Raw genomic sequence first — 23,587 nt, 5'->3', positions numbered from 1 at the left:
GCCATTTTGCAATGGATGTGTATTTTTGAACCATGCAGAAATAATAAACCGCTGAACATCTGAGAAAAGGTGTACTCATAAAATAAATACCTTCCATCAACCAACAATCTTTGCTACATTGCAAACTAAATGAAAAACTTAAAAGTGACTAAAGTTAGGCACATTCAGAGAATGCGGGACACTGCGTATGGGATGCTGTCAAATATAATAGTCCCATATATAAATCAATAATCGAATATGCCGACTTAATTTTTAAAAATTGAATAGGTAAAATGTACATACTTGTAAACATATTTACTTTGTTCTACTGATATACAGTATATACTTCTATACATTTACCAGCAATTCAGAATCAATTTTTTGTGGCAACATTTCAAATATTTAGCATTAAAAAAAAGCAGAAAGTCATGCAATTTATTACAAATATTAGCTGCAAAAAGCATATTGCTGCACGTGCATTCCAATTCTGTCACCCAGGCAATTGTTGTGAGTTTGTTGGCGTAATTGAAGAATATTTTTTTTTTCGACAAACCGTCCATAGGTGGAAATGTATGCATGATTGTGCCCTGTGATTGAGTACACGACAATGTGTATAAAATATAATTTAATTCTAATGAGCATATCTAATGAGTTATTACTCTAAAAAAACAAAACAAAATACAATTTCCAGCATCCAGTTGCTAGCAGCACACACACTTGTAAAATTTTACAATATAAAAAAAAAAGACTACTGCATACTTTTCATGAAAGAGCTAAAAAATAAAAACAGTTCAACATTCATATGAAAGTGCATCTATTGCTGTTTTAAATCATTTACCTTATCTTATACAGTCCATTACTTTGACTTCCTTCAGGTATGTCACTTATGCCCAAAACTATTTCCTCTTCCTTTCCCTCAGAGAAACCTTTCCGCATCCAATTCCATTATGTTCAGTTCAACATTTGAATTTTGGTCAGATGCCACTACCCTTGTCAAGTGATTTTTCCAGTTAAAAGGCCTTCAGGTTTGAAGGAAGTTGATCTGCTTGAGAAAGGGAGTAGTTGTCTCATCAGGTAGAATCCTAGAAAATAAAAAGTTGGAGGTGAGTGGGGTGGGCGTTCTTTTCACGTTTATGCACTGTTTAAACTCAGACTCCTTTACCTGGCTTGTGAGCCTCCGGGTGGGTGTTCGTCTCTGCTCATGGACGGACTGCAGGCGAGTGATGAGAAACTTCTTGTCTTCGCCTTCCTGAGCAGGTGAGAGATACACAGAACGATGTTAGGAGAAAATAGTCCAAAAGAACATTCAGGCATTGTTGTTGTCTTGTGGAAAAACACATATTTTTTTTTTCACATTAATGGAATGTCTGTAATGCGGAAACCCCATTAACATTAAAAAAAAAAGTTTAAAAAATGGATGCAAGTGTTTTCCACAGGACAGCAACGATACGCATACTTAACATACATTCTCAATCTGCTCCTGCAGTAAGCCGATGATCTTCCTTTGGCCATCAACCACTTGACTGTGGAAATAGATGACGATCCTAATGGGAAAAACAGACATCAGCAGCGTCTCCAATAAAGAATAGCATTACACAAACCATATGACATGTGATTGTCACAATCGCATCTGTAGCCAGTGAAATTATATTTTCATTGTTGAGTACTAACAGGAAGATGCCTGCGCCCACAAACAGGAAGAGAGGGTTCTCCACAAGATACGAGTGAGCCCTGGCCAGCATTGATAAATTGGGATTTTCCTTTTCAAGGTCTTCCACCCAAAGCTTTCCAGCCTGAAACATTGTTTTGAGTTCACGAAAGGGACCGCATGAAGAGGAGGGTGTGATACTGGAGAGAAAGACAATGCATATGGGAATGAGTCAACATTTTTTGGTCACTGTTTGGATAAAGACCTCATGCAAGTTATGCACAATATGCGTTTACCTCCACATGGTGTAGGTGACACACACCGAGGCTCCGAGGAAGGAGGGGAAGCAGAGTAGAGTGATGAAGATGGTGGTCATCTGGCTGACTCTGTACGGCCTACTGGGGGCCTGACAGTTCATCATCACACTGCTCTAGAGCGAGGGAAAATTGAATTCAGTAAACATTGTTATCTTAAATCAGTCCTTTGCTATTATTTTCTGAAATGCCCCCCCCACCCCCAGCAAGAAGAAAACAATTCGCGCACCCCCGCAAGTATAAATAATAGCATTTTCATTGTAAAACAAACCTACACCGTTGAGTTAATACTCGTTGCGCACAATGTGTAAGGAGCGCGCCACTGCCATCTGCTGGAGTAAATGTGAAATGACACTTTATTGTAGTTAGCTGCAGCGGGAAAAAAAGCATTTTCCCCAGGGTCACACGCGCCCCCCTCATCATCGCACCGTATCAAATTGCCTCATTTGAAGTATATACATTTATTTACATGGTCTCTATAAATGAAAAAGTATACCTTTTTAATGTAAAAAAGCAGCAGGAGTTTCAGTATCTGCACCGCAGGCAGCAGAGGAGTGAAGAGAACGCCCAGCCTGTACAACACAATGTTCCATGTCAGTCAACAGAAAGTTTTATACAGTTTGCATTTGAGGCCAAGGAGCTCATACTGTACCAGGCCAGCGTTTGTCCATAGATGAGGTCAAGAACATTCTTGGCAATATCAAACACTGGTTTTCTATTCTTCTTTAGCACCTTCTCCGAAAACAACCTGCAGACATGTCATGACTTTGACTTTCTCTTCTGAATATTGGTCGATCCAGTGATTGCCATGCAACCTTTTCACGCTGGCAAACAAACTACCAACTGCAGTAACTCATGATAAGTAACGACGAGTATTAGAGATTGGCCTCGTCAAGCACCACTCATTGATTTCGTAGCTCTAATTAATAAATAAACAGTGACCAAAAGACATGATTGTGAATGACCCACCTCCAAAGAAACTCTCCAAACAAGGTGTCAAGGAGAGTAAAGATGAAATCTATTAACAGGAAGCGATAAAGTTCTTGGCCAACAAAACTCTCCCAGCACTGCGGATCAAAGAAAGCATGAAACATAAAAGAAAACAAACCAACACAATTGATAAGACTCCCAAAATTATTATTATTGTGCTGAGCCACGTTACCTTGAGGCCAATACTGTTTGGATCAGCAGCCACTCGACCCAGCCAATGGTAGCAAAGTACTCCAAGCACACTCACTTTTAACATCAAGTTTCTAGAAAACGATACACCATCTTATCACTCTGACGTCTTTTTAACAGTCTGTTAGGATTTGCGCACGGGCAATCGCTGTGGCGGTCGTACCTGCCAATGGCAACGTATGTGCGGACGGAAGGCGACTCGTAGTCCTCCATCCACGATGCCAGGTTGAACATAATAGGCAGCAGCAAGTTTATACACGACACCACCACAGGGAGAGCCAGGAGGCTGGCCTCGTTCAGTAAAGGGTCCTTGGTCACACTGCGAGAACTTTGCTGGAGGTTCTAGTGAGTGGCAGGGAGTGCAAGACAGTTCTTGGTGACATTTAATGATATTAAGTATACCTGTATCTACACATCTGTCTTGAAAGGGGAAGTCAATCGATTTTTTTTTTTTTTTTTAAATCAAGCAATCTTAATCAGAATGCCAGGTTTTGATTAGTGAAGGCGCATGGAACATTGTATTGCAAAGAATTTGGGGAGGTTGCTTTCCCCTTTAAATCGGGGTTTATACTGTACATTCAGTACAATGTGATGGAAAAAAAACAACATTACAGCACCATACCTGGTGCATGTGTTCAGAGAAGTAGAAGATGGAGAGCACACAAGCGGTGGTGCTCGCTACACATATGGCCCACGCCAGACCGTGGACCGCCGCTCGCCAGAGCTTCTGGCACAGTGTGTTTTGGGAGTGTTTATGATTCACCTCTGCTAGCAGCTCCTGCAAATTTGGAATGGAGAAAGATGATGTGAGAAAATCCAAAATTCCACCAAGTAGCTGAAGCTCATTTCTGTTTGATACAAATATGCACATTTTTTTGTATTTCCATTATCAGTTTTGATGGGTAGCAAATTGACACAACTCCACCACAAGACTGCAGTTTTTTTTGTCCCCACAAATGTTATTTTTCCTCTTACCTTGAGCTGAGTGCAGATATTCCCGGACATGAGTTTAATGGAAGACTTTTTGCTGACCTTGAAGTCCCAGGAGCAGAAGGCCTTCATGGCCAGGATGCTATACGATTTGTCAATTCGGAAGCTTCGACCAAATGACTTTGACATGCTGGTGGGAGATCACGGTCAGAAAACGGACATCCCATGTTACTCAGTGTTCTCATAGTGTGAGTTTAAATTGTACACATCGCCTGACGAAGAATGCATACCTGTATACAAGGATGATACACGTGACAAAGAAGGCCATGCCGATCGTAAAGAAATAGGCAAGTGACATTTTGTAAGGCAGACGCTTCAACGTGCAGTCCAGACTGGTTCCATTGGACCCAGATATATACTGCCCTCCACTTTCATTTTTGCAGTTCATACGAAGCGTGTAGTTACAGTAGTACCCATAGTACATCACCGTGTCTGAGAAATAGCCCTGAAACATGACCAGAAAATATACAATTCATCTGATTCTTGGCGACATTTAATCACCGGCAGGATATTAAGTATACAACAATTATCTACATTTCTGTCAATCACAATGTTTCTTTATAAAAAAATGTGTTCAATGCAGGCTCACCAGTCACAACATGGCTATTCTGATTCATATTCTGTTTGTGAAATATGACTTAAGCAGTAAATTCCACCCAATTTTCAGAGAGCGACAATTTTGCCGCTTGCTGTCAACTGAAAATGACATCACAGATAGTCAGGGCTCAGCTAACAACGAATTACGGCTCAGCTTCAGAAAATACGTAAACCGTGATCGGTCTTTACCTGAGCCCTGAGCAACTGTAGTTACGAGAAACGAGATCATTTCCAGCAGCAGACGTGATGCTCTCTCACGGCACAGCAATTGAGAACCACTTTTTAAATAATATTCAAAAAGGGCAATACCATAAAAACACAGCTTACCGCCCCCGTAAAAAGCTCCAGTCCGGTGAAAGACTGTCTGCCTTCAGACAGAGCAGGAGGGTGAACTGCCTGAGGAAGCACGATGAACACACCGGTCATCAGAAAGAGGAAGATGTTGAAGAAGAGCAGCGTCTTGAGAAACAGGAAGTACGACAGGACCCCGCTGCCGAATCGGCCGCTCACTCGCTTGAGTGCCACTTGCCACAGTTGGAGGGAGTGCACGAAAGAAAGCCAACTGTACCAACTCTGTCTTGCGGCCTGAGAGTACGAAGGAGAGGGAACCATGTTTTGTTCACAACATTTAACGCTGATCTTTGAAAAAAAAATCCACATATGTAATTTCTGTTAACCACTCGGAGTAAATGTTAACTACATGTATTCATGCAAACAAGTAAAAGGAGTAAATTACACAAAAAAAGACGCATGAATTGTAGACATTGGAGGTGAAAGTAACTCACAATGATGACGTAATATTTGAGTCGACTGCAGCACGGGATCTTATTGCCAGACAGAGTGCGTTTCTCCTTTTGCAACGCTAACCTTCTGCACATAAGCACAGAGGCAAACACAACATTCAGCGGACGGCAGAAAGCCTCCAAAATGGGGTCAAACAATACCGCACCGGAGTTCACTCTTTTCGGCTACATTGAGAGGCATAGCCCGGAGCATCCTGACTCGGTCGCTTGCCGACAGGTTCTGCAAGTTATTCACCAGATGATCCCTTTTACTTCCTTGAACACAAACACTTTGTGTAAATAAAACAAACTCTGCTACTTCATAATAGGTCATTTCTTCTGGTGTGACCACCCTGTATAAATAAACAGAGCAACTTATAGAAAAAAAAAAAAAAACTCTCTAAATTGCAGTGATGGGCGGGGTCAAGGCCTTCCAGGCCTTCTCTGCTGGCCTAACATAATCAAGAAATTATGATCATCGTCTTCAGATTGATGTCATATAATATCCTAGTGTTGAATTTTTAGGTGAGCGTTTTTATCCAATCAGAATTTAGCTAGCTTGTGTTGCCAGGCAGATTTTGTAATGCCAGTGGCAAGCACTATACACTTGTGCGGGTGTCTGTTCTGTGTCTCAAGGGTTTTCGATAGCCAATCAGATCAAGAGTTGATGACAGTAAGGCCTTCTCGCTGTCGAATGCACGGCCACTGCTAAATTGTACGTTGCAGCGCAGTTCTTCCCGATTGTAAACTCTCACACTTATGATCATAGTGTTAAATGAATACTTATCCAACAGTGATGTTAAACCCATTGCAACCTTTGTGTTAATTGATGTGCCTGCTTTAACTGTGCGTCATTCTTCTCACCCTCTGCGTCTGTACTGTCGGCCTCGATGCCGAAACCTCGAATGCTCGGTCGAGCCGAGTGTGAGAAGTCTTTGATGGAGGGTCTGCTCTGCTTGCGTCTCCGAAGCTGCATGGTCCTGTTGTAGTACTGAGAGATGATGGCTCCCCTGCTGCGGCCTGAAAGAGCGCCAAGAACCAGTTCAGAAAGCCGGCAGCGTTCTTTAGAATTTGCGCTCCACAACATGAAAAGGTCAAGAAATGACGCAGCTGACAGCTTAAACTCTAAAAAGAATCAGGATTCATGTATGCGTGTGTGAAGTAGACAGTAGGGTCGGGATTTTTGCGTGACAAAATAGTAAAGACTGTTTCCATTTTTGCAATGCTGAATACAAGTAGACAAGAAAGACTGAAATATTTTCAGCAATGTGATAAATAACTTTACGCATGCAAATTTGTCTTTTTACATCTACATTTGCAGTACAAAAAGTGATAATGTGTTCTATTTCCTGACAGGCGCAGTGAGACCAACCGATGGTGCGGCTGGGCATGGAAGACAGGATCTTCAAGGTGGCTGAAGACCAACGTTCGCCAATGAGCGGGTCAGGTTCACTTTCAACATCCTGTATTCCCGGCAGTCTTCCCCGATTCCTTCGCTCTGGTCCAGGGCTGGACAGGTGGGCCACATAGTCTAAGGAATTCAAACAAAAAGAATAAAGTAAAAGCCACTGTAGTATGTATTGAGAAGAAGACTCGCCATGGTCATAGTGTAAACAAAATTTCCTGCAGTCACACCTTTTGGGTTGATCGTAAATTGGTTCCGATTTCAAGGAAATTATTCACTAATTTGAATTAACGTGCTACAACAATCAGAATGAGAACGGTGTTTTACTTGATTTTCGGGGGAGATTTTTGCCAATTTATGACTATGTTGGTCCTTGAATTGGCTCCAAAAATGACTTAGATATTAAAAAAGTGAGGTGTAGTCGTTAGAGGCCTTCCTGTGACGTGTACTATGGCAATCACAATGAGGGAAAAAATAAAAAATATTTGATTTTGGGTGAATATTTTTGTCGATAAAGTTTAGTCTTTGTCCTTAAAAACTGTCTCCAACCTCCCCAAAATTATTCTTTTTTTTCTTTTTTTAATATTTAAACAGTGTTAATGTTCAAATAATGTTACAGTGACGTGAGATCACAAATAATAAAAACAATAATAATAAAAAAATCTTATGCCTCTGCCTATTTTTTTTGCTGAACACTTGGGCCTACTAAATTTATTTTTGTTCAACACTTAGGTCTGCTACGTGCTGAAACTTTATTTCAATGTTGCCCATTATGGTGGTACTTGGAGAGGTAGTCGTATGCATTTTTTGGGAGGTTGCACTCGGTGCAAAAACTTTAAGAAGCACTCAGCCATACAATCTGAAAATTGTACTGAAAATGTGAAAAATATGATCTAGCGGTAGTCTTTAACAAACTCTCACTGTCAATTTGGGCAAGTTTTAGATAGACTGCAGTTGTGCTGCATCCTGTATGTACCTCGACTCTCCTCATCCAGTTCTTTCTGTAGTTGCTGCAGTTCGAAGGCATCGCCCAGGCCGCCGTTGTGAATCTGCTCTGCTATTAGTTGATGGAATGAGTCATGAACGCCTTCCTCATCTGCCGGGCTCCTGACACCATGTCAGACACATGAGAGCACGTACACAAAGACAGGAAACTGCACTATAAGCACAAGAGTGAATCAAGTCCAGTTTCAATATAAACATCGCAATGAGAGAAGTTGCGGCCCTAGTGGAAGAAACTGTGAACAGATGCTCTGCGTTATCTTGATGTACGGTGAGGTCAAAACCGACAACACAGTTTGCGTGAAACAAACAAAAAAAAATAGAGGCAGTTCACATCTGTGCAGTTGCGAAAAGCAAATAAATAAATAAATAATAGTCGCAGGATTATGGTCTACCTTTTCACAGGCAAACACAATGTCCAAGACCAAACCGTCCAACCACCTGTGTTCCTTACTCTCCGCCCACTCACTGTGCTTAGCAAAGGCAGGTGAGCTTGAAACAAGCCAAAGAAAAAAAACTACAAGACTACACTGTAGAAGCATAAAAATTAAATAATGTCCACACTCACTCCAGTCCAGCTTCAATGAGGGGGTGTCCCAGGTCGAAATTAACATTCCGAGCCATTCTTCCGCTGACGGTGCGTGTGTTGACTCCTGGCAGCAGGCTTCACAACCTTACCAGATCATAAATGCACTCCACTCCCACCATGGCGCTGACTCCACTACCTGCTGAAAGGGGAGGAGACCAAAAAAAGAAAAGGCAGGACCATGAGAACATGACGAGAATATGACAGGTAAAAGGAAGGAACGCCAGCACACTACTTTGGAATCTAGACACACGAGTTGTGACTTGCCCGGAGCACTCGTTCAATTCCACGCAGGAATGAGACCTCGAGGTCTATTAAGCTTATGATCGTTGAGATTTTGTCCAAGTATTCTTCTTAGTATAGGGAAAATTATTATCAGAAAAATATATGCATCCATGGTTGTGGAGCTTCAAAATTAATCAACACTTTGGTCTTGTCATGGGAGCTTAGGTCACTAGAGCCTTTTTGTGGCACGGCATTTGATGAGGACTGAGTCAGATGCCACCGTGACCCTTGGAACATGAATATTCATGAACAAAAGCAGAATGATGCATTGTCAGAATTGTGAGTATGTGCGTGTGTGTGTGGGGGGGGGGGGAACAGTGAACAGTTCTTCTCCAAAAATAGTATGTAGGCAGTTGGCTGATGGCTAACTACGGTACTAGCTACAGCTAGCAAAAGAAAGCTTCAGAGCGCTACTTTTCGTCCAATAGCACAAACAGATGGGAATCAAATGCACCACCCCAGTCCCAGTCAAGCTAACATATCAAAGTCCTTAAAGCTTTTTGGGTCAACACCTGCTAAAAGGACCGAGAGCCATGTTTACTTCAAAGCTGCGTAACTTTTTTCAATTTTCACGCAAGCCACGACACAGTGCCGATTAAGCCTCTCAGCTCCTCTAAAATCTTTAAGTATCTTTTTGTATTTTAGCTTTGATATTTTATGTCGACTGGTGACACCCCATTGCTGCCGCAGCACAAATTGTGCATTTTACCTAGAAATGGGAGGAGCGTATCCTTGTCTCTCGTTTGTTAAAAGCTAACTTAACATATTACTTTGCGTTTCTGAAGCGGAACATAATTCAATAATCACCTCTTCTTTTTTCCTCACAGCCTTTCCCTCAAAACAGAATAAAAACATTCTAAAAATCACACGATGAAGAGGCGGGTGCTGGCGGCGTCATATCAAAGCGACAGCCCTCTGGTGGTAATGAAGAATTCCAGTCTCAGGGTGTAGCTTTAGCATAAATGAAAGTAGTTTAGAAGGTTAAAAAAATTGTTTGTTATTCTTCCTCAAGCTGCTTCATTTGAGGTTTATGATACCTTATATAATGGTTTTGCAATGATTAGCATAAGTAAACAGCGTTAGTTTCTTATAACATGCATATGCAACATTATCAATGTGGGGGAAGAGTGTCTGCTGCATGCACCACGTGGACAGATCGGCACACTTATCGACAATTTGATTTCTGTGGCGTGCTATTGAAATATTGCCTCCACCAGTGAAAATGTGTCTTCATGGTGATTCGCTTTTCTTTTGAAACTGCGCCGCTTGAGAACAAGTTGCCACTCGTCTAGATGCAATGCAACACCCTAGAGCCGTAATCCTGGTAAAGAACGCCCAGAGGCCTCTCAGAACAGAGGTTGGGGTAAACAGTGTTTAATTGTTTTGCGCTAAACTGACTTAATCATCAACTCCCATCCCTGTAACCGTTAAGCTTTTAATCTGGGAAATATACATGTCTGTTCTTATGCTGTCGCCTTAACTGGTGGGAAAAAAGGCACAATGACAAAGTGTGCATTTTGTTTTCATGGACAATACAGCCGGGACAGATTACTGTGGAGGTGACATAGCCACTTGGAGGAGGAGGCTGCATCACTGCCAAAACAAATAGTCTGGACAACTCTTATTTAGACATAGATGGCCAGAGAGGTCAAAATGGAATACAGGCTGATAAAATCACAACAGGAAAAGGAGTGGTGTCACATCTTTTTCATCGTAAAGAAATGCTTCACTTACTGAATGGGGTGGAATATTCCCAGAGGGCCAAATTAAGAGCAACAAGAAAACATTTAATTGGGTGCTTACCTTGCCAAAGCAAATGTATGTATTTACAGAAAGAATGCACATGTGGCGGAACATATTAGGAAGATTGAAAAGGGGCGTTTGCAATAAAGTCAGTCCTTATTACAAGGGGGTCTGCACGCCCGCATTAATCCAGACCAAAGGGGACAAAACCAAAGGGTCAATTCTGGCTTCATCGGAAATGAAATTTCCTCATTGCGTGTCTAAGCACAATGCATCCATGTAGGAACGTGAGAAAGCTCGAATACAATATGCAACTTTTAAACAACAAACCATCCAGCCATTGTTCAACAGAAGACACAAGCTCAATCACCCGGCTCGTTTTTTTTCCCCAAACCTCTGCATTATTTTTCTGCTGACCAAGCTTACTTCTCTCGGTACCAAGAGATCAAAAATATATATTTGTATTTAGCAATTTATAGCGACATTCTCAGCTGTTAATTTGGAAAGTAGTTCTTTCGGTAGGTGCCGCCGGTCGCTACTTCGTAATCAGTTTTATGAAGTTGTCAACGGTTTCGATATAGCGACGTATTTAACATTTAATAACCTGTCTGAGTGAGACAGAATATAAAATCAAGTCAAAGAAGTCCGTACTTACTCACCAATTGCTAGACTTCACAAACTGTCGAAGTCTCAGTTTACTTGTTGCAGTCAAAACAGACGACAGCACACTAAAACAGCGAGCCCGTGTGGGGGAAACCATCATTAAATGGGTGTTTGCGTTTTTAAGTATTGTACAAATTGCATAAAAGCGCAATTTTCGGCTAAGTTTGACTCCCCGTTTATCCTGTTTACTACTATTTCTTCTCGAGCCATCACTGATATTTTATATTTAGCAACATGACACTTTGATTGATAAGCAAGTAACCTATAGGTTTCCCACAGGCATTTCTCACAGTGGTTCAGCCCGAATCGCACGAGTCGCTCTTACCGATGTTTGGAAACACTTGACCAATTTTTAAACTGTAATCAGTAATCAGCACTTAATAGCATTTCTTGCAGTATATAATTTATAGAACGTATAGTGCCCATGTGAGGTTGAGTCTACCACTTGCAGAAAAATATTTAGATTTAGTAGTTCTGGTAAATCGATGTTAACTGATTGGTATCATTTGGATATATATATATATATATATATATATATATATATATATATATATATATATATATATATATATATATATATATATATATAATTCACTCAGAAGTATGCATAAAACTGGTAATCAGTGCAAAAGAAGCACTGACAACTATCAAAAACGTTGGTGACCCCTGTAATACTATTTATAATATTGGCTTAGGTTAACAACATATTCTAACACCCCCAAAAAATACATATAATATGAGTCAATATACTTCCCCATGTCACCGTTGAGATTCTCCAACAACCTTTTAAAATTAATCTGTTCTAAATAATAACACAAATGATTTGTGTTTATTTAACATATTCATAGAAATCCAATGATGATGTTGATGTAGAATAATGTATTATTATTATTATATTTTTGTATTGTTGTACTTTTACGGTTGGTGAGGTGTAGACGCCAGGAGGCTTCTGAAGTTCTTTAATTAAGAGATTAATTAATTGAGCATGTGTTCGTGGTCGATGTTTGTCGATGTCTGTCTTGTTGACAAATCATCATTGCATGTCATGTTTTTTGCATCCTGTCATGTGATTTCCTGTCAACCGCAGACTCCGGGTGTACTTTTCGATCAGATGATGCATATCTGACGTCTTTTCCACACAATGCAAAGGGAGCCCTTCAAACGGGACTTTGAAGACAAATGCTAATACTTAAAAAGCCACTGAGGAACTTTGAATATGATTCAACGGTGCAAAACGGGATATTTCTGATTGAGATTGCGGAACTAACTTTTGTGAAGGCAAGGTAGCTGCTGAGAAGAAAATGATTTCTTTATGAACATTTTTTCGCGGGACCGACATTGCGTGTTCGTACATTTTGTGACCTGCGTGACAAGCTAATTCATTGAGATAAAATGGAAACTAATGCCAACCTCTCAAGACTTTTATCAGGTAACATGACATTATATTCCAAATGTACTTGTTATCTGTGTGTGGGAGGCTAGATGATATTTTCCCCTGACAAAAAATGCAAAGAGTCAAAGCAAAAGCTCTCTCATTTTAGTTGTATTTTTTATTTTATTTTGGTTGCAGAAGAAAGCAATTGTTCCACCCTGTCATCAGACTCCTGCCAGTATTATCATACAGAGATATTCGACCAGTTGCCTAGCATCCAGGTTTTCCGGCCTCGGCAGAGCAGACAGAATGCTTCAGAAGCTGATGATCGTCTCGGACCCGTGTCCAAAGGACTCAGAGACAAGATTTCTACACAGCCACTAAGGAATCTTACCATGTGCATTCAAGCAAAAAGACAGGCCAGGTGGGCAGACTTTGTACATGAAGCTGCATGCTTCCTCTTTCTTGTTTTTTTCACTTTGCACTGCAAATTTACATGATCCTGCAATAACTGCTTCATAAGACATGTGCAATCTTGTGCAAATTATTTTTTTTACAACTTTCATAGAAACAGAAGGAAAATGCAAACCAGCAACATTGGTTTTTGGACATCATGGAGGCGGAGCCAAACTACCAACATAAAGAGGGTGTGGTCTAAAATGGGAGGGGTTATTCCAAGACTGTTACCATGGCAGCACACGCTACGTGTCATTGAAGGTATTGAATCGATTGTTCGGATGAGTTGCGGGAGGTGCATTTGGTACCTGATGATGATAAAACGATATTATATAATACAATAACCTTCACGTTGATCTTTTTCAGGCCGGTTTGGCGTTGGCGTAAATGCCTATTTTGTATTCCTCCGATATCTGATATACTTGAATCTCATCCACTGTGCTCTCATATGGGCTTTTATTCTCGGGCCTACAACATTTTACGGTAGAGGCAACAAAAATGGTGAGTGAGCTTTCCGAAAGAAACCACAACTGACTTAGATTAAAAAAAATGACAAAATGATGTTTGTTGTGTGTGAATTCACAGACCCATTAAAGTTTGGAGGCAATGACTCAGTTCTGGATTTCTTTCTGGGATCGGTAATGTTCTATGTGTTTGTGTGCGTCATGTGTTTTTTTTTTTCTTTTCTAATCTAACGCTTTCATTTAATCTGCTCAGGGCTACCTTGATCGTTCTCCAGTTTTTTATGGTTTCTATACACGTGGTTCACTCAATTATCCTTGCTTGACTACTCCACTGCTCTACTTCATTGGCATCCTTGCTATCCTCCTCCTCAGTGTCATCGTGGAGGTCCGTAGGTCAGTGGTCCAACAAATAATTAGATTTTTTTTTTTATATACTGGCTTGTAATAAGTGCCATTGAGTTTTCTTTTTGTGCTGTTGATTTTGGAACAGCAGCAGAACTTCAGTAACACCTCTCATGTTGCGTTAGCTTGAGTGCCATTGCTAATTTACGGTTTTAAATAACAATATCTGTTCTGTCACACATGATACAACTATAAGTGCCGAAATGAGAAACCAATCACGATTGGTTGTTATCTGAGAACGCAGCAACTGTGATGTAAATTTAAGTCGAGAGAAGTGACAAAATGGCCGCCCCACCTGACATGGCTAAAAACGGGTGGACGTGTTAATCACAATGCCATGTTTCAACTGCATCAAACAAAAATTTCTTGGGGCGAATGTTCACAAAGTATCGCTGTTGATATTTCTTTTTTTTAACAAATAGAACAACCGTCGGCTACAAGCACACATGGATGCTGGGAAAGCGTTCCAGGATGAATGTGAGCTATAAAATCTTTTGCGGCTGGGATTTCACCATCAAGGAGGCGGATGCAGCCACGCTGAACCGCAGCTTCCTGAGAAATGATCTCAAGGTGAATGGACACCTAAACAGAATCTTCATCAATGTTGACAAATTTAAATTTAATTTAAATGTTCATTTAAACTCTCAACTCATGTCTACATACTGTAGCTCCTTAGCTCGAAGAGGCCATTAGAGGGCGACAAAGCACTACTGTTGTCTAAATGAATCTCCTTAATTCACTTCAACCTCAGCACCAAAATGGCACCAAACGAATGTTGTTGTTTTGCTCTGGCCTGAGAACAAAAGCAGTGAAGTGGTGAGTTTTTCAGCAAACTACAGAAGATAGGCTCCGAAAAATATGTCATTTATGACTTTGTGAGAACCATTTTTTGGCAGAGCCTTTAAAAGTCGCTGAACCCCATGGCAAGAACTCACAAGGGAGTCGGTATTACACAGTTACTCAGCTGGCGATGTTAATGTGTCACTTGGCACATGTTGATAAATCACTAACTCATTACAAGTTCAACCTTTACACTTGGGTGCTTGGCCAACCCTTTTTTTTTTTTTTAAACCCTCAAAGGCCTCTGTACTGAGGCTAATACGACTCAGGAATGGCAGTTCCTATAGTGACACAAGTTATATGACACATAAATATGGTATCATGTGGTCATTTGCATAATTAAACTGCCAATTCCGTTGATCTTCATTCAAACAAGCTACATTCAGAGGAGACGATGGACATCCGCGTACACCAGCTATAGCAATGCCTTAAAATACAAATCTAGAAATCCAAATCAAACCTTTTTATCCACATCCATCAATTTCTATAGCGCTTGCCCTCATTAGGCTCGTTGAGTGAACTCGGGTCGGCACGGTGGATGACCGGTTAGCACGATGGATGACCGGTTAGCACGATGGCCTCACAGTGCAGTGGTCGTGGGTTCGATTCCGGCTGCGGCCTTCCTGTGTGGAGTTTGCATGTTCTCCCCGTGCCTGCGTGGGTTTCCTCCGGGTACTCCGCTTTCCTCCCACATTCCAAAAAACATGCATGGCAGGTTGATTGGACACTCTTGAGTGTGAGCGTGGATGTTTATTCGTCTCTGTGTGCTCTGCGATTGGCTGGCAACCAGTTCAGGGTGTCCCCCGCCGACTCCCCGAAGACGGCTGGGATCGACTCCTATAATAGCAATCAAATCAACAGCGTGAGGGTTGCTAAAATAACATTTGAGGTTTAAAACTGACCATGACGCTCACACACGTTCTTTATCTTCTCAGCTATATTTGGAGGAGCAGCGCTTCTCCCAGTATGAGGCCAGGAGGACAGTTTGCCAGCGGGTGCGGCTCTACCTGCTCCGGATCATCCTCAACCTGCTCGTTCTGTCCCTACTGGGTGGAGCGTTCTACCTCATCTATTTTGCGACCGAAACGTCCCAATCTATCGGCAAGGTAGCTGGAGTTCATGTCGACTTGTCGGTGAAAAGCCTCGTCTTTGTGATGTCGCTTAATCTCCGTGTGTTCTCCAGAACAGTCACTTCTGGTTGGTCAGTCTCCTCCTCCAGTACCTCCCGCCCATCACCATCACCTTTGTTAACTTTTTCCTCCCTCACATATTCCGAAAGATTTCATTTTTTGAGGATTACTCCTTCACCATGCAGGTGAACATCACGTTGGTGAGGTAAGAAGCACGTCATGCTGCACACAATGTAAGGAATGGCTTTGGTGCGCGCACGCACGGCTCAACTCCGATTGTCTTTCGTCAGGAGTATCTTTTTGAAGCTTGCCTCGCTGGGGATTTACTTATTTTTTGTCTACACAGCAACATATGAGCAAGTAAGTCATGTTTTACTTTCATGGTCATTTTTGAACCAGCGCTTTTTGATTGTCTTCATTCACATTCTAGTTTGCTTAGTTTTTAGTATTGATTGATTTGGAGGCTCTCAATTTATCCCAGTAATATTGATTTTGGATTATTCATTAATGAGCATGATAGATTACAAATAAAAATAAGATAGACTCTAAGCCGCAGCAACAGAACACACCCAAGAGTAGAAAAAAAATTGAGATCTATTTAGCGTATTTTCTGAACTCTAGAGCGTCCCCTACCGGTGAAAGAAAAATGCACAGAAAAGCCTCACCGTTGTAATAGCCACATGGTTCAAAATCTATGATAAAAGTAGCATCTTATAGTCCGGAAAATACAGTAAATTAATTTGACTTGACTTAGTGCACCTTCTTTTCCACATTGCGCATACAAAAAAAAATGCCATTTCACCTTTGACCTTATTCTGTTTTATAGTGCACGGAGAATCAATTTGGAAGAGAGCTGTACAAGCTCTGTATCTTTAACTTCCTTGCGACTTTTTGCAGCGCCTTTCTCGTCAACTACCCCAGGAAGTGAGTTTGTTTTTTTTTTTAAAGTCATCCTTGCTTTTTGAACTTAAATATCAATTGTACCAAGCAACTTGGTTCATCTCCTCATTCTCTGTATCGACTATCAGGTTGGTGCGTGAGAAGTTCGGCTCATCATTACTGGGCCGGTTATCAGGGAAGCAACATTTCTTGGTCCCCTTGAACGTGCTGGATCTGGTCTACGGTCAAACTGTGTCTTGGGTGGGCGTTTACTTCTGCCCTCTGCTGCCTCTGATAGGAACAGTCACGCTGATGGTGACGTTCTACATCAAGAAGGTAGTCTAAAATGTACAATGAACTTCATAGAAACACTCCGAGGTGAAATACACTATTTAAAGGGGAAGTCAAGCCAAAAATGTTCTATGCCCCTTCACTAGTTTAAACATGGTATTCTGATTAATATTGCGTTTATGAAATATGAGTTAAGAAAAAAAAAAAATCCCCGCATTTTTAGCCATCTCAGGGTGGCCATTTTATCACTTCCTGGTGACTGAAAATGTTGACTTCCCCTTTAAGATTGTTCAAGAAGAATGTTCACATCTTCACCCCTGTGATGTCAGTTCACAGTCTTGCGATGCTGTGTGGCAGAACAGAAGATGTTTCGAGCCTCCAACTCCTCGGTTTTATTCCACTTCATGTTGCTGCTCGGCCTTGTCATGGCTTCCACCACGCTGGGCTTCTCCCTCTTTCAGCAACAAGCCCCGGAGGATAAAAACATGTACTCCTTTAGTGAAATCAAAAGAGTTTAACTTTGAGTCTCATTATTGCATTTGTACTCGACTGATCATCTTCGTGATGTGTTTTTCCTCATGTGTGGCAGATTATTTCAACATTCCCCCTGTGGCCCGTTTGGAAATGGACAAAGTGTACTTAATGAGGCGGGCGTGTGTGTGAAAAGTCTTCCGAGCCTAGCACAAACCATTATCCACTACCTGACCTCTGAGGTCTTTGCACTGCCGCTCATACTTGCCGAGATGTAAGTCACCCACTTTCTCAGTAGGTTGAACTACGATCAAAGGCCTCTGCTATTGCATATGTGGCCTATTTATGTCAATGGATAAAAGCAACTTCAGAAAGCAGCGCACAAAGTGACTACATTTCTGGCTGGTTGACTTCCAAGCTATTCTTCTTTGAAACTCAACAATGTGAACTCATTCACTCCCATTGACGGATATAGACGCCAAAAAGTACATTTAGTTTACCTGGGCTGAGTGAATGTGTGTATGTCAACTTTTTCCAAATCTAACCACAAAGTGACTTTAGAGCACTTGATTAAGAAACTTAGGATGATTGTGACGAGTCACAATTAAGATGAATTCTACATAAAATTCGAACAAAAACTCTTCCAAAAATCTTGGTAAACATTAGAAAAGATTTTCCGCAAAGAATAGAAAAATATTGAAAACAAAATCCACAAGTATGCAAACCCGTGGGGGTTTTATGACCTAAAATCTGTAGACTAACTAATGAGAGAATTGTTCCAAATAACATCCAACCAAACATAACCTCATCAGAACTGCTTTCGTGCCTCAAAGTGAAACGTAACATTTTATTTCCTCAGTGTTATCTTAACCTCCTACGTGTCACGAGGACGAGCCAATCAGAAGACAATCGAGAGACTCAAAGATATGCTGGTTATGGTAAGTCGAAATTCTTGTTTTGTGCAAAAAGTACATTTGTTGTTTTTTAGAAATGCTGCAATCATGCCAGATGAATATTTCTCTGTGTGCTTATAAGAATACAGCCAGGGGGACGGGGACCGAACCCTAATAATGAAAATCCACAAGTAATTTGTTTATATTTGCCCATAGATTCTAAAACAAAACGCTACTTTTGTATTAGACAGGGCTATGGCATGAATGAATGGCGCTCCTCATCACTCTTTACCATAGTTCCTAGGCAACAAGATGTCTCTCATATTAGACATGGCTTTAGCCCAAAACAGCGAGTAGGGAAGTTTTTCAACAAATAACCAAGGTTAGTTTCCCAAAAATCAAGTGAGTAAAACGACCGGAACTTGTCAAAAAGGAATGGAACTCGAACTAATGTCATATTTTTTTTTTATATAAACAACTTCAACAGACTATTTTTTTTTATATAAATAATACACTGTCTATTTTTCTTTGCCTTCACAGAGCAGTTCAGATAAGCGTTTCCTGGTGAAAAAGCATGCGACGATGCTCCGACGTAAGAACATGCTCTCTCTGCATGATAGGAGAATGCCCACTCAAGCCACGTGAACCGGACTCTTGGCCTTCCTTCCACTGAAATGAAAACATTTCATGTAGCCACACCACGCTTGAGTATTACTAAATACTCTAATATAAATTGGAAAGCGTTCAGCTAAACAGAAACATTTTTATTTGCTTGTACTTTTGTAACAGTTCTGTTCAAGTACTGATCATTAAAGCCTCCCGTGAAGCCGAAGATGACGCCTGAGTTGTTATCTATTTCTAACATGCGTATGACAGCAGTAGAATTCACGCGTGCGCGTGAAAACACAGAAAAAAAATGTGTCGCGGTAAATTTGGAGCAGTGTTATGAGGACTCTACACACACTTTTTTTGTGGCCACTTCTGGGTGAGTAAAAGAAAAAAAATTTGAAAACAAGATGAAATTATTTTGTCGTATGCTGTTTTAGTCCAAAAAAAAAAAGAATCTATGAAAATTAGAATGAAGTAATTATATTGACTTCCGAAATAATTGGTTGTGTAGTGAATAAAAGCAAAGTAACATTACTCAAAATGCCAATGGACAATGTTCTCCCAAAAAATACATAGGTTATGAGAAACTCAAATATTTCGCATTAAATCTTTTTTTTTTTAAATATTTTGACCAATAGACATAGTTGCCAATCAAATTAAAAATGAACATGGCAGGTCCTCCTGGATATCGCCGTCACAACTCTGTTAAGGATCGAACTTGTGAGCCCATGGATAATTTCTGAGTTGTTGATCGCCACACCATCTGTTTTTGCAGCCATGTTTAAATTGTTGAAGTCAGACACACATTTTTAGCAGTGTCAAATGTGGTTTCAATCATTTTGGAAGTCATTGGACTATTTCTGGCTTTTCAACAGCAAATAGAATTTTGTTTTACAATTAATGATTGAGAAAACAGACTTTGACAGTACAAATAAAATCTCCCTCAAGGACTAATGTAATTCTATTTTTCAGCTTGGGGAAATACGACAATATAATATATTTTATATATATAAAATATATATATATTTTATATATATAGCGCCTCTGCTGGCTAAAGTCAAGTAGTGCACTCGATTTGACCTTACTTTCTTCAGTCAGTGAATTCCACGCAATTGACCAAGTTCTTAACAATGAATTAATTATGACAGTGTTGTTCCCATCTCCACTTTTACCAACATTTACATGTGAGTAACTAGTTGCAGTGCATGACATGGATTTCCTCAGGTGGATCAATAGCTTCTCACCCGGTGCTGACTGGTCCCGACATGGCATACCCTGGTTCACGAGTGGTTCTCCGTTGTATGGCGCCCGACTCCTCTCCACCAATCACATATGAACTGAGAAGGGACGGTCTCCTGATTGACGGTAGAACGCATCTCCAAGAGAACCAGCCGGCATCATTCTTGTTGACGGTGACCGTGACATCAGGAGGGTTGTACCACTGTGAGGCAAAAACTGAAGGAAGCATGAGAAGGAGCAACAGCATCAGAATCAGTGTCGCGAGTGAGTATCAAGCAAAGACACGCTCACATAAATTGATGTCCACTCTAATCTTCCGCCATCAATACCCCACTTGCAGTTCCACCCTCAAACACCAGGGTGAACTCTGACCCCTTTCCCGCAGTCCTATACGAGGGGTCCAGAATGGTTTTGAGTTGCGACACTGCCAGGGGCTCCCACCTCTCCTATAGTTGGTTTTTCAACAGGAAACAACTTGCCTCTGCAATCTCCCCTCGGCTTCACATCACTGGGAATAAGCTTGTGATGGAAAAGGCGACTCCAGAGAATGCTGGGCACTATTCATGTATGGCATGGTCCAGGGTGCGGGATGTCCAAAGAATTTCCAGCAGCTCAGAAGTCAAAGTGGTCATCAAAGGTATAGATTGGTTTTGAAATTACTCGATCAAGTGACAATGATCATGATTTTGTGGTTAAACATCTGCACAAGGGCAAACCGGTGTTGTGGCAAGTGGTGGTTAGCTTTCAATCTAAATATGACCAAAAAATTAGCCAATAAGGAAGCAAGATGAAGCTTGGGCTTTTGCCGGGCTCACATTGTAGAACGTCATTCATCACAATAGAAATGACAGAGAAGCTTGTAAATGTAATGTGCTGATACGTTTTTTTTTTTCATTTCTTCTCCTACTACTGACTACTGTCCTTGTTTCTATCGATGCATCGTGGCACCATGCCGCCTCTCACAGGTCAAACTTGGTACTGTGTTTGACATCTCACGCATGCGATCTGTGATGTATTGTGTTGCTCGTCTTGACTACCTCACTGATTCTGTTTATGTACTTTTATGTGCATTCACAGTACAAAATCGTTCTGTACATGCGAAAAACAGCAAATGTTTTTCAGCATATAAAATGGCGGCTTATAGCCGGTGCGGCTTGCATATCTTTTTTTTTTCCCTGAAGGGGTTGCTGCGGTTTAGATGCAGGTGCGTCTTACAGTCTGGAAAATATGGTAAATGTAAATTCCGCCTTTTTTTTTTTTTAACATTTTCTTCCTTTTCATTCAAACTTTAGTCCATCTTTTGAAACCGGAGATCTCGCTTTCCGTCTTCAAAGAGGGAGCGAGTTACCGTGGGAACGTGACCTGCTGGTCATCCAGAGGAACTCCTCCTGTCAACTTCTCTCTTTCGGTGGACGATAAGATGGTGGCCTCCGTTGTGGCTGCTGATTCTGCCTCTGCCTGGTTCAATGTCGCAGTGGTCCCTGGGTTAGATATGGGCGCGGCTCGATGTTGGGTGAAAAACGAGGTTCAGGAGTTGATGAGTGAGCCTTTGACACTGGAAGTGGGTATGAGCTATTCTTACTACTTTTTTGTGTGTTTTTTCCTTTTTGTTTTTTTTACGAATAATTCCTTCCCTGCTTGTCCAGTCCCAGTTGGAGGTGACGTAAACATTGAAGTCGAATATCTCTACAAATCAGACTCCAAACTGGCGGCAGCCAAACTGACGTGTCATGTCAGTCGAGGGTCTTTTCCTTTAATCTCTTGGCTTTTTAATAACGCCACACTTCCTTGCGAAACGCAAATGGTTTCCACGGCGCAGCAGGCCCGGTATGCTCTGACGGACTGGAAACGTACTCTCATTTTAGCCCAGCTGGACCCCGAAGACTCTGGTTTTTACCAGTGCAGGGTCAGGGACGGATATGACGAGTCCGGTTCCTGCCTGGAGAGTGAAGCCGTCTTCATCCAAGTTAAAGGTGAAAAGTTCACGTCTACGATTCGCAGATTGTTATTGTTTTGAATACTCTGTCAGAAATGCAGAGGTGGAGCTCAACACTGGGGTTGAAGTTATAAATTACATGTACAGCATAACAATGACCGAATCATATGATAAATTGTCGATTCTCTGCAAATGTTGAATGAGAGAGATGAGATTTGAAGTTGCACAACAAATCAATACTTTATCCCCCTCCCTGCTATATTTAATAATATATTTCAAAAACACCAAATGATGCCTTGAATAGAATCTGACACACGTTTGATTTCCTTTTTTCTGCACATTTTTTTTTTTTGATGATGCATTTCAATTCTTAACCAGACTGGATGCTTGACAACCCACCCCAAGAAACAGCGTCGCCCGAAACATCAAGTAAAAAGTTTTTATCCGAGCTTATGTCAATTATTTAAATGCTGCTTTCCCACGTACGCAAATTCAATAACTGTTCTTTTTTTTTTTGTACCACACAAGTGACCATGGAGATCATTGCCATAATATTCTGCTGCTTTCTCCTCCTCACTTTGGCAGTCAGCAGCTACTTCGTGTATGTGATGATTGACAACAAAAAAGGTGTGTGTGTGTGTGTGTGTGTCTGCATGAATTTGTATAAGTGAGGGGACATTTTCCTGGCTGCAGAATTAAATGTGATTTTTTTTTTTCCCCTTGCCAATCTAACTCAGGTGTTCACCCCCGTTCGGCCCCAAAGTAAGTGAATATACTTTGCTGCATTTATTATAATGACCAGAAAAACACGGTTTGTTCAAGATTTTTCCTTTCAGTTCCACTTCTGATGCACTGCCTTTGTCTATACCTAAATTCCATCTGGAGGGCCAACAGGCTGATACAAGATCAACAGGCTGCAGTATAAACACTCAGGTAAGAAAGTAAACTGGACTTAAAAAAAATATATAAAAAAATGGAGAAAAAAAATAACAGTGTAACATTCACTGACCGTGGCGCCAGAATTAAAAAGATGATATTTTCTGTTTTAAATAGAAACTCTAGATCAACTATGAACCAACACAATTAAAATTTTTTCCTTTTTCTTGTTCTAGATTATGGAGATCGCTGTATGAGAGTGCACATTTCATCAGACTCTTCAAGCATATTTTCATAGTTTCAATACTTATTATTAAAATTGTCATTTTCTGATGCTATTGTAACACAAATTTCAATTCACCCTTATTGCATAAGAGGATATTAAATCAATTCTTTCTAGACCAATTTAAAAGACCAACGTTACTGTATACTGGCAAACAAAATCAAAAATAAAAATTTCCAAATGAGGTGTTGTTTTTTTATATTCAGGAGACATAAATTGTTGCTCTTTTTCTGATACTGATGTTGCAGGAAAACAAAATAATAGCATCACAGC

General features: G+C 40.8%; 3 protein-coding genes across 13 annotated transcripts; 2 read left to right on the top strand and 1 right to left on the bottom strand.

Moving 5' to 3' along the window:
• Positions 1 to 589: 589 nt before the first annotated feature.
• On the bottom strand, positions 590 to 11,266 carry tmc6b (transmembrane channel-like 6b). Of its 4 annotated transcripts, XM_088301702.1 has the most exons (22): positions 11,170 to 11,266; positions 8,465 to 8,624; positions 7,871 to 8,001; positions 6,862 to 7,020; positions 6,354 to 6,509; positions 5,657 to 5,765; positions 5,493 to 5,577; positions 5,218 to 5,292; positions 5,035 to 5,103; positions 4,341 to 4,555; positions 4,096 to 4,240; positions 3,743 to 3,898; positions 3,284 to 3,462; positions 3,104 to 3,194; positions 2,911 to 3,008; positions 2,594 to 2,689; positions 2,438 to 2,513; positions 1,924 to 2,057; positions 1,651 to 1,827; positions 1,445 to 1,523; positions 1,142 to 1,228; positions 590 to 1,061 (listed from the first exon to the last, which is right to left on the bottom strand). In XM_088301702.1, exons 2-22 carry the CDS (start codon positions 8,518 to 8,520, stop codon positions 1,050 to 1,052), a joined length of 2,385 nt encoding a protein of 794 aa, XP_088157828.1. In that variant the 5' UTR covers positions 8,521 to 8,624; positions 11,170 to 11,266; the 3' UTR covers positions 590 to 1,049. The 4 variants fall into 4 exon arrangements, with proteins under 4 accessions (XP_088157828.1, XP_088157825.1, XP_088157826.1 ...); XM_088301699.1 differs by having other exon boundaries at positions 5,035 to 5,292; XM_088301700.1 differs by having other exon boundaries at positions 5,035 to 5,292; positions 11,166 to 11,235.
• Positions 8,815 to 19,203, top strand: tmc8 (transmembrane channel-like 8). Of its 5 annotated transcripts, none has more exons than XM_088301706.1 (16): positions 8,815 to 9,046; positions 12,744 to 12,969; positions 13,114 to 13,262; positions 13,368 to 13,502; positions 13,587 to 13,639; positions 13,719 to 13,858; positions 14,290 to 14,437; positions 15,643 to 15,813; positions 15,891 to 16,042; positions 16,128 to 16,197; positions 16,664 to 16,761; positions 16,866 to 17,052; positions 17,337 to 17,494; positions 17,597 to 17,752; positions 18,338 to 18,416; positions 18,912 to 19,203. In XM_088301706.1, the coding sequence occupies exons 2-16, from the start codon at positions 12,941 to 12,943 to the stop codon at positions 19,014 to 19,016; spliced, it is 1,830 nt and encodes a 609-aa protein (XP_088157832.1). In that variant the 5' UTR covers positions 8,815 to 9,046; positions 12,744 to 12,940; the 3' UTR covers positions 19,017 to 19,203. The 5 variants fall into 5 exon arrangements, 4 of the variants coding, with proteins under 4 accessions (XP_088157832.1, XP_088157830.1, XP_088157831.1 ...); XM_088301704.1 differs by lacking the exon at positions 8,815 to 9,046 and adding an exon at positions 12,262 to 12,602 and having other exon boundaries at positions 13,120 to 13,262; XM_088301705.1 differs by lacking the exon at positions 8,815 to 9,046 and adding an exon at positions 12,262 to 12,602 and having other exon boundaries at positions 17,370 to 17,494.
• A 24-nt stretch (positions 19,204 to 19,227) lies between these two features.
• LOC148332673 (Fc receptor-like protein 5) lies at positions 19,228 to 23,459 on the top strand. Of its 4 annotated transcripts, none has more exons than XM_088301712.1 (10): positions 19,228 to 19,356; positions 20,205 to 20,483; positions 20,560 to 20,856; positions 21,512 to 21,784; positions 22,085 to 22,192; positions 22,534 to 22,584; positions 22,684 to 22,782; positions 22,893 to 22,917; positions 22,992 to 23,088; positions 23,268 to 23,459. In XM_088301712.1, exons 1-10 carry the CDS (start codon positions 19,317 to 19,319, stop codon positions 23,286 to 23,288), a joined length of 1,290 nt encoding a protein of 429 aa, XP_088157838.1. In that variant the 5' UTR covers positions 19,228 to 19,316; the 3' UTR covers positions 23,289 to 23,459. The 4 variants fall into 4 exon arrangements, with proteins under 4 accessions (XP_088157838.1, XP_088157837.1, XP_088157835.1 ...); XM_088301711.1 differs by having other exon boundaries at positions 21,866 to 22,192; XM_088301709.1 differs by having other exon boundaries at positions 21,512 to 22,192.
• Positions 23,460 to 23,587: the final 128 nt, after the last annotated feature.

The sequence above is a fragment of the Idiotropiscis lumnitzeri genome, chromosome 8, assembly GCF_059441095.1.
Source record: "Idiotropiscis lumnitzeri isolate Australia: NSW breed Sydney's pygmy pipehorse chromosome 8, RoL_Ilum_1.0, whole genome shotgun sequence".
NCBI classification, from domain to species: Eukaryota; Metazoa; Chordata; class Actinopteri; order Syngnathiformes; family Syngnathidae; genus Idiotropiscis; species Idiotropiscis lumnitzeri.
Note: the sequence above shows the minus strand (reverse complement) of the source record. Positions and strands in the feature narration are given on the sequence as shown.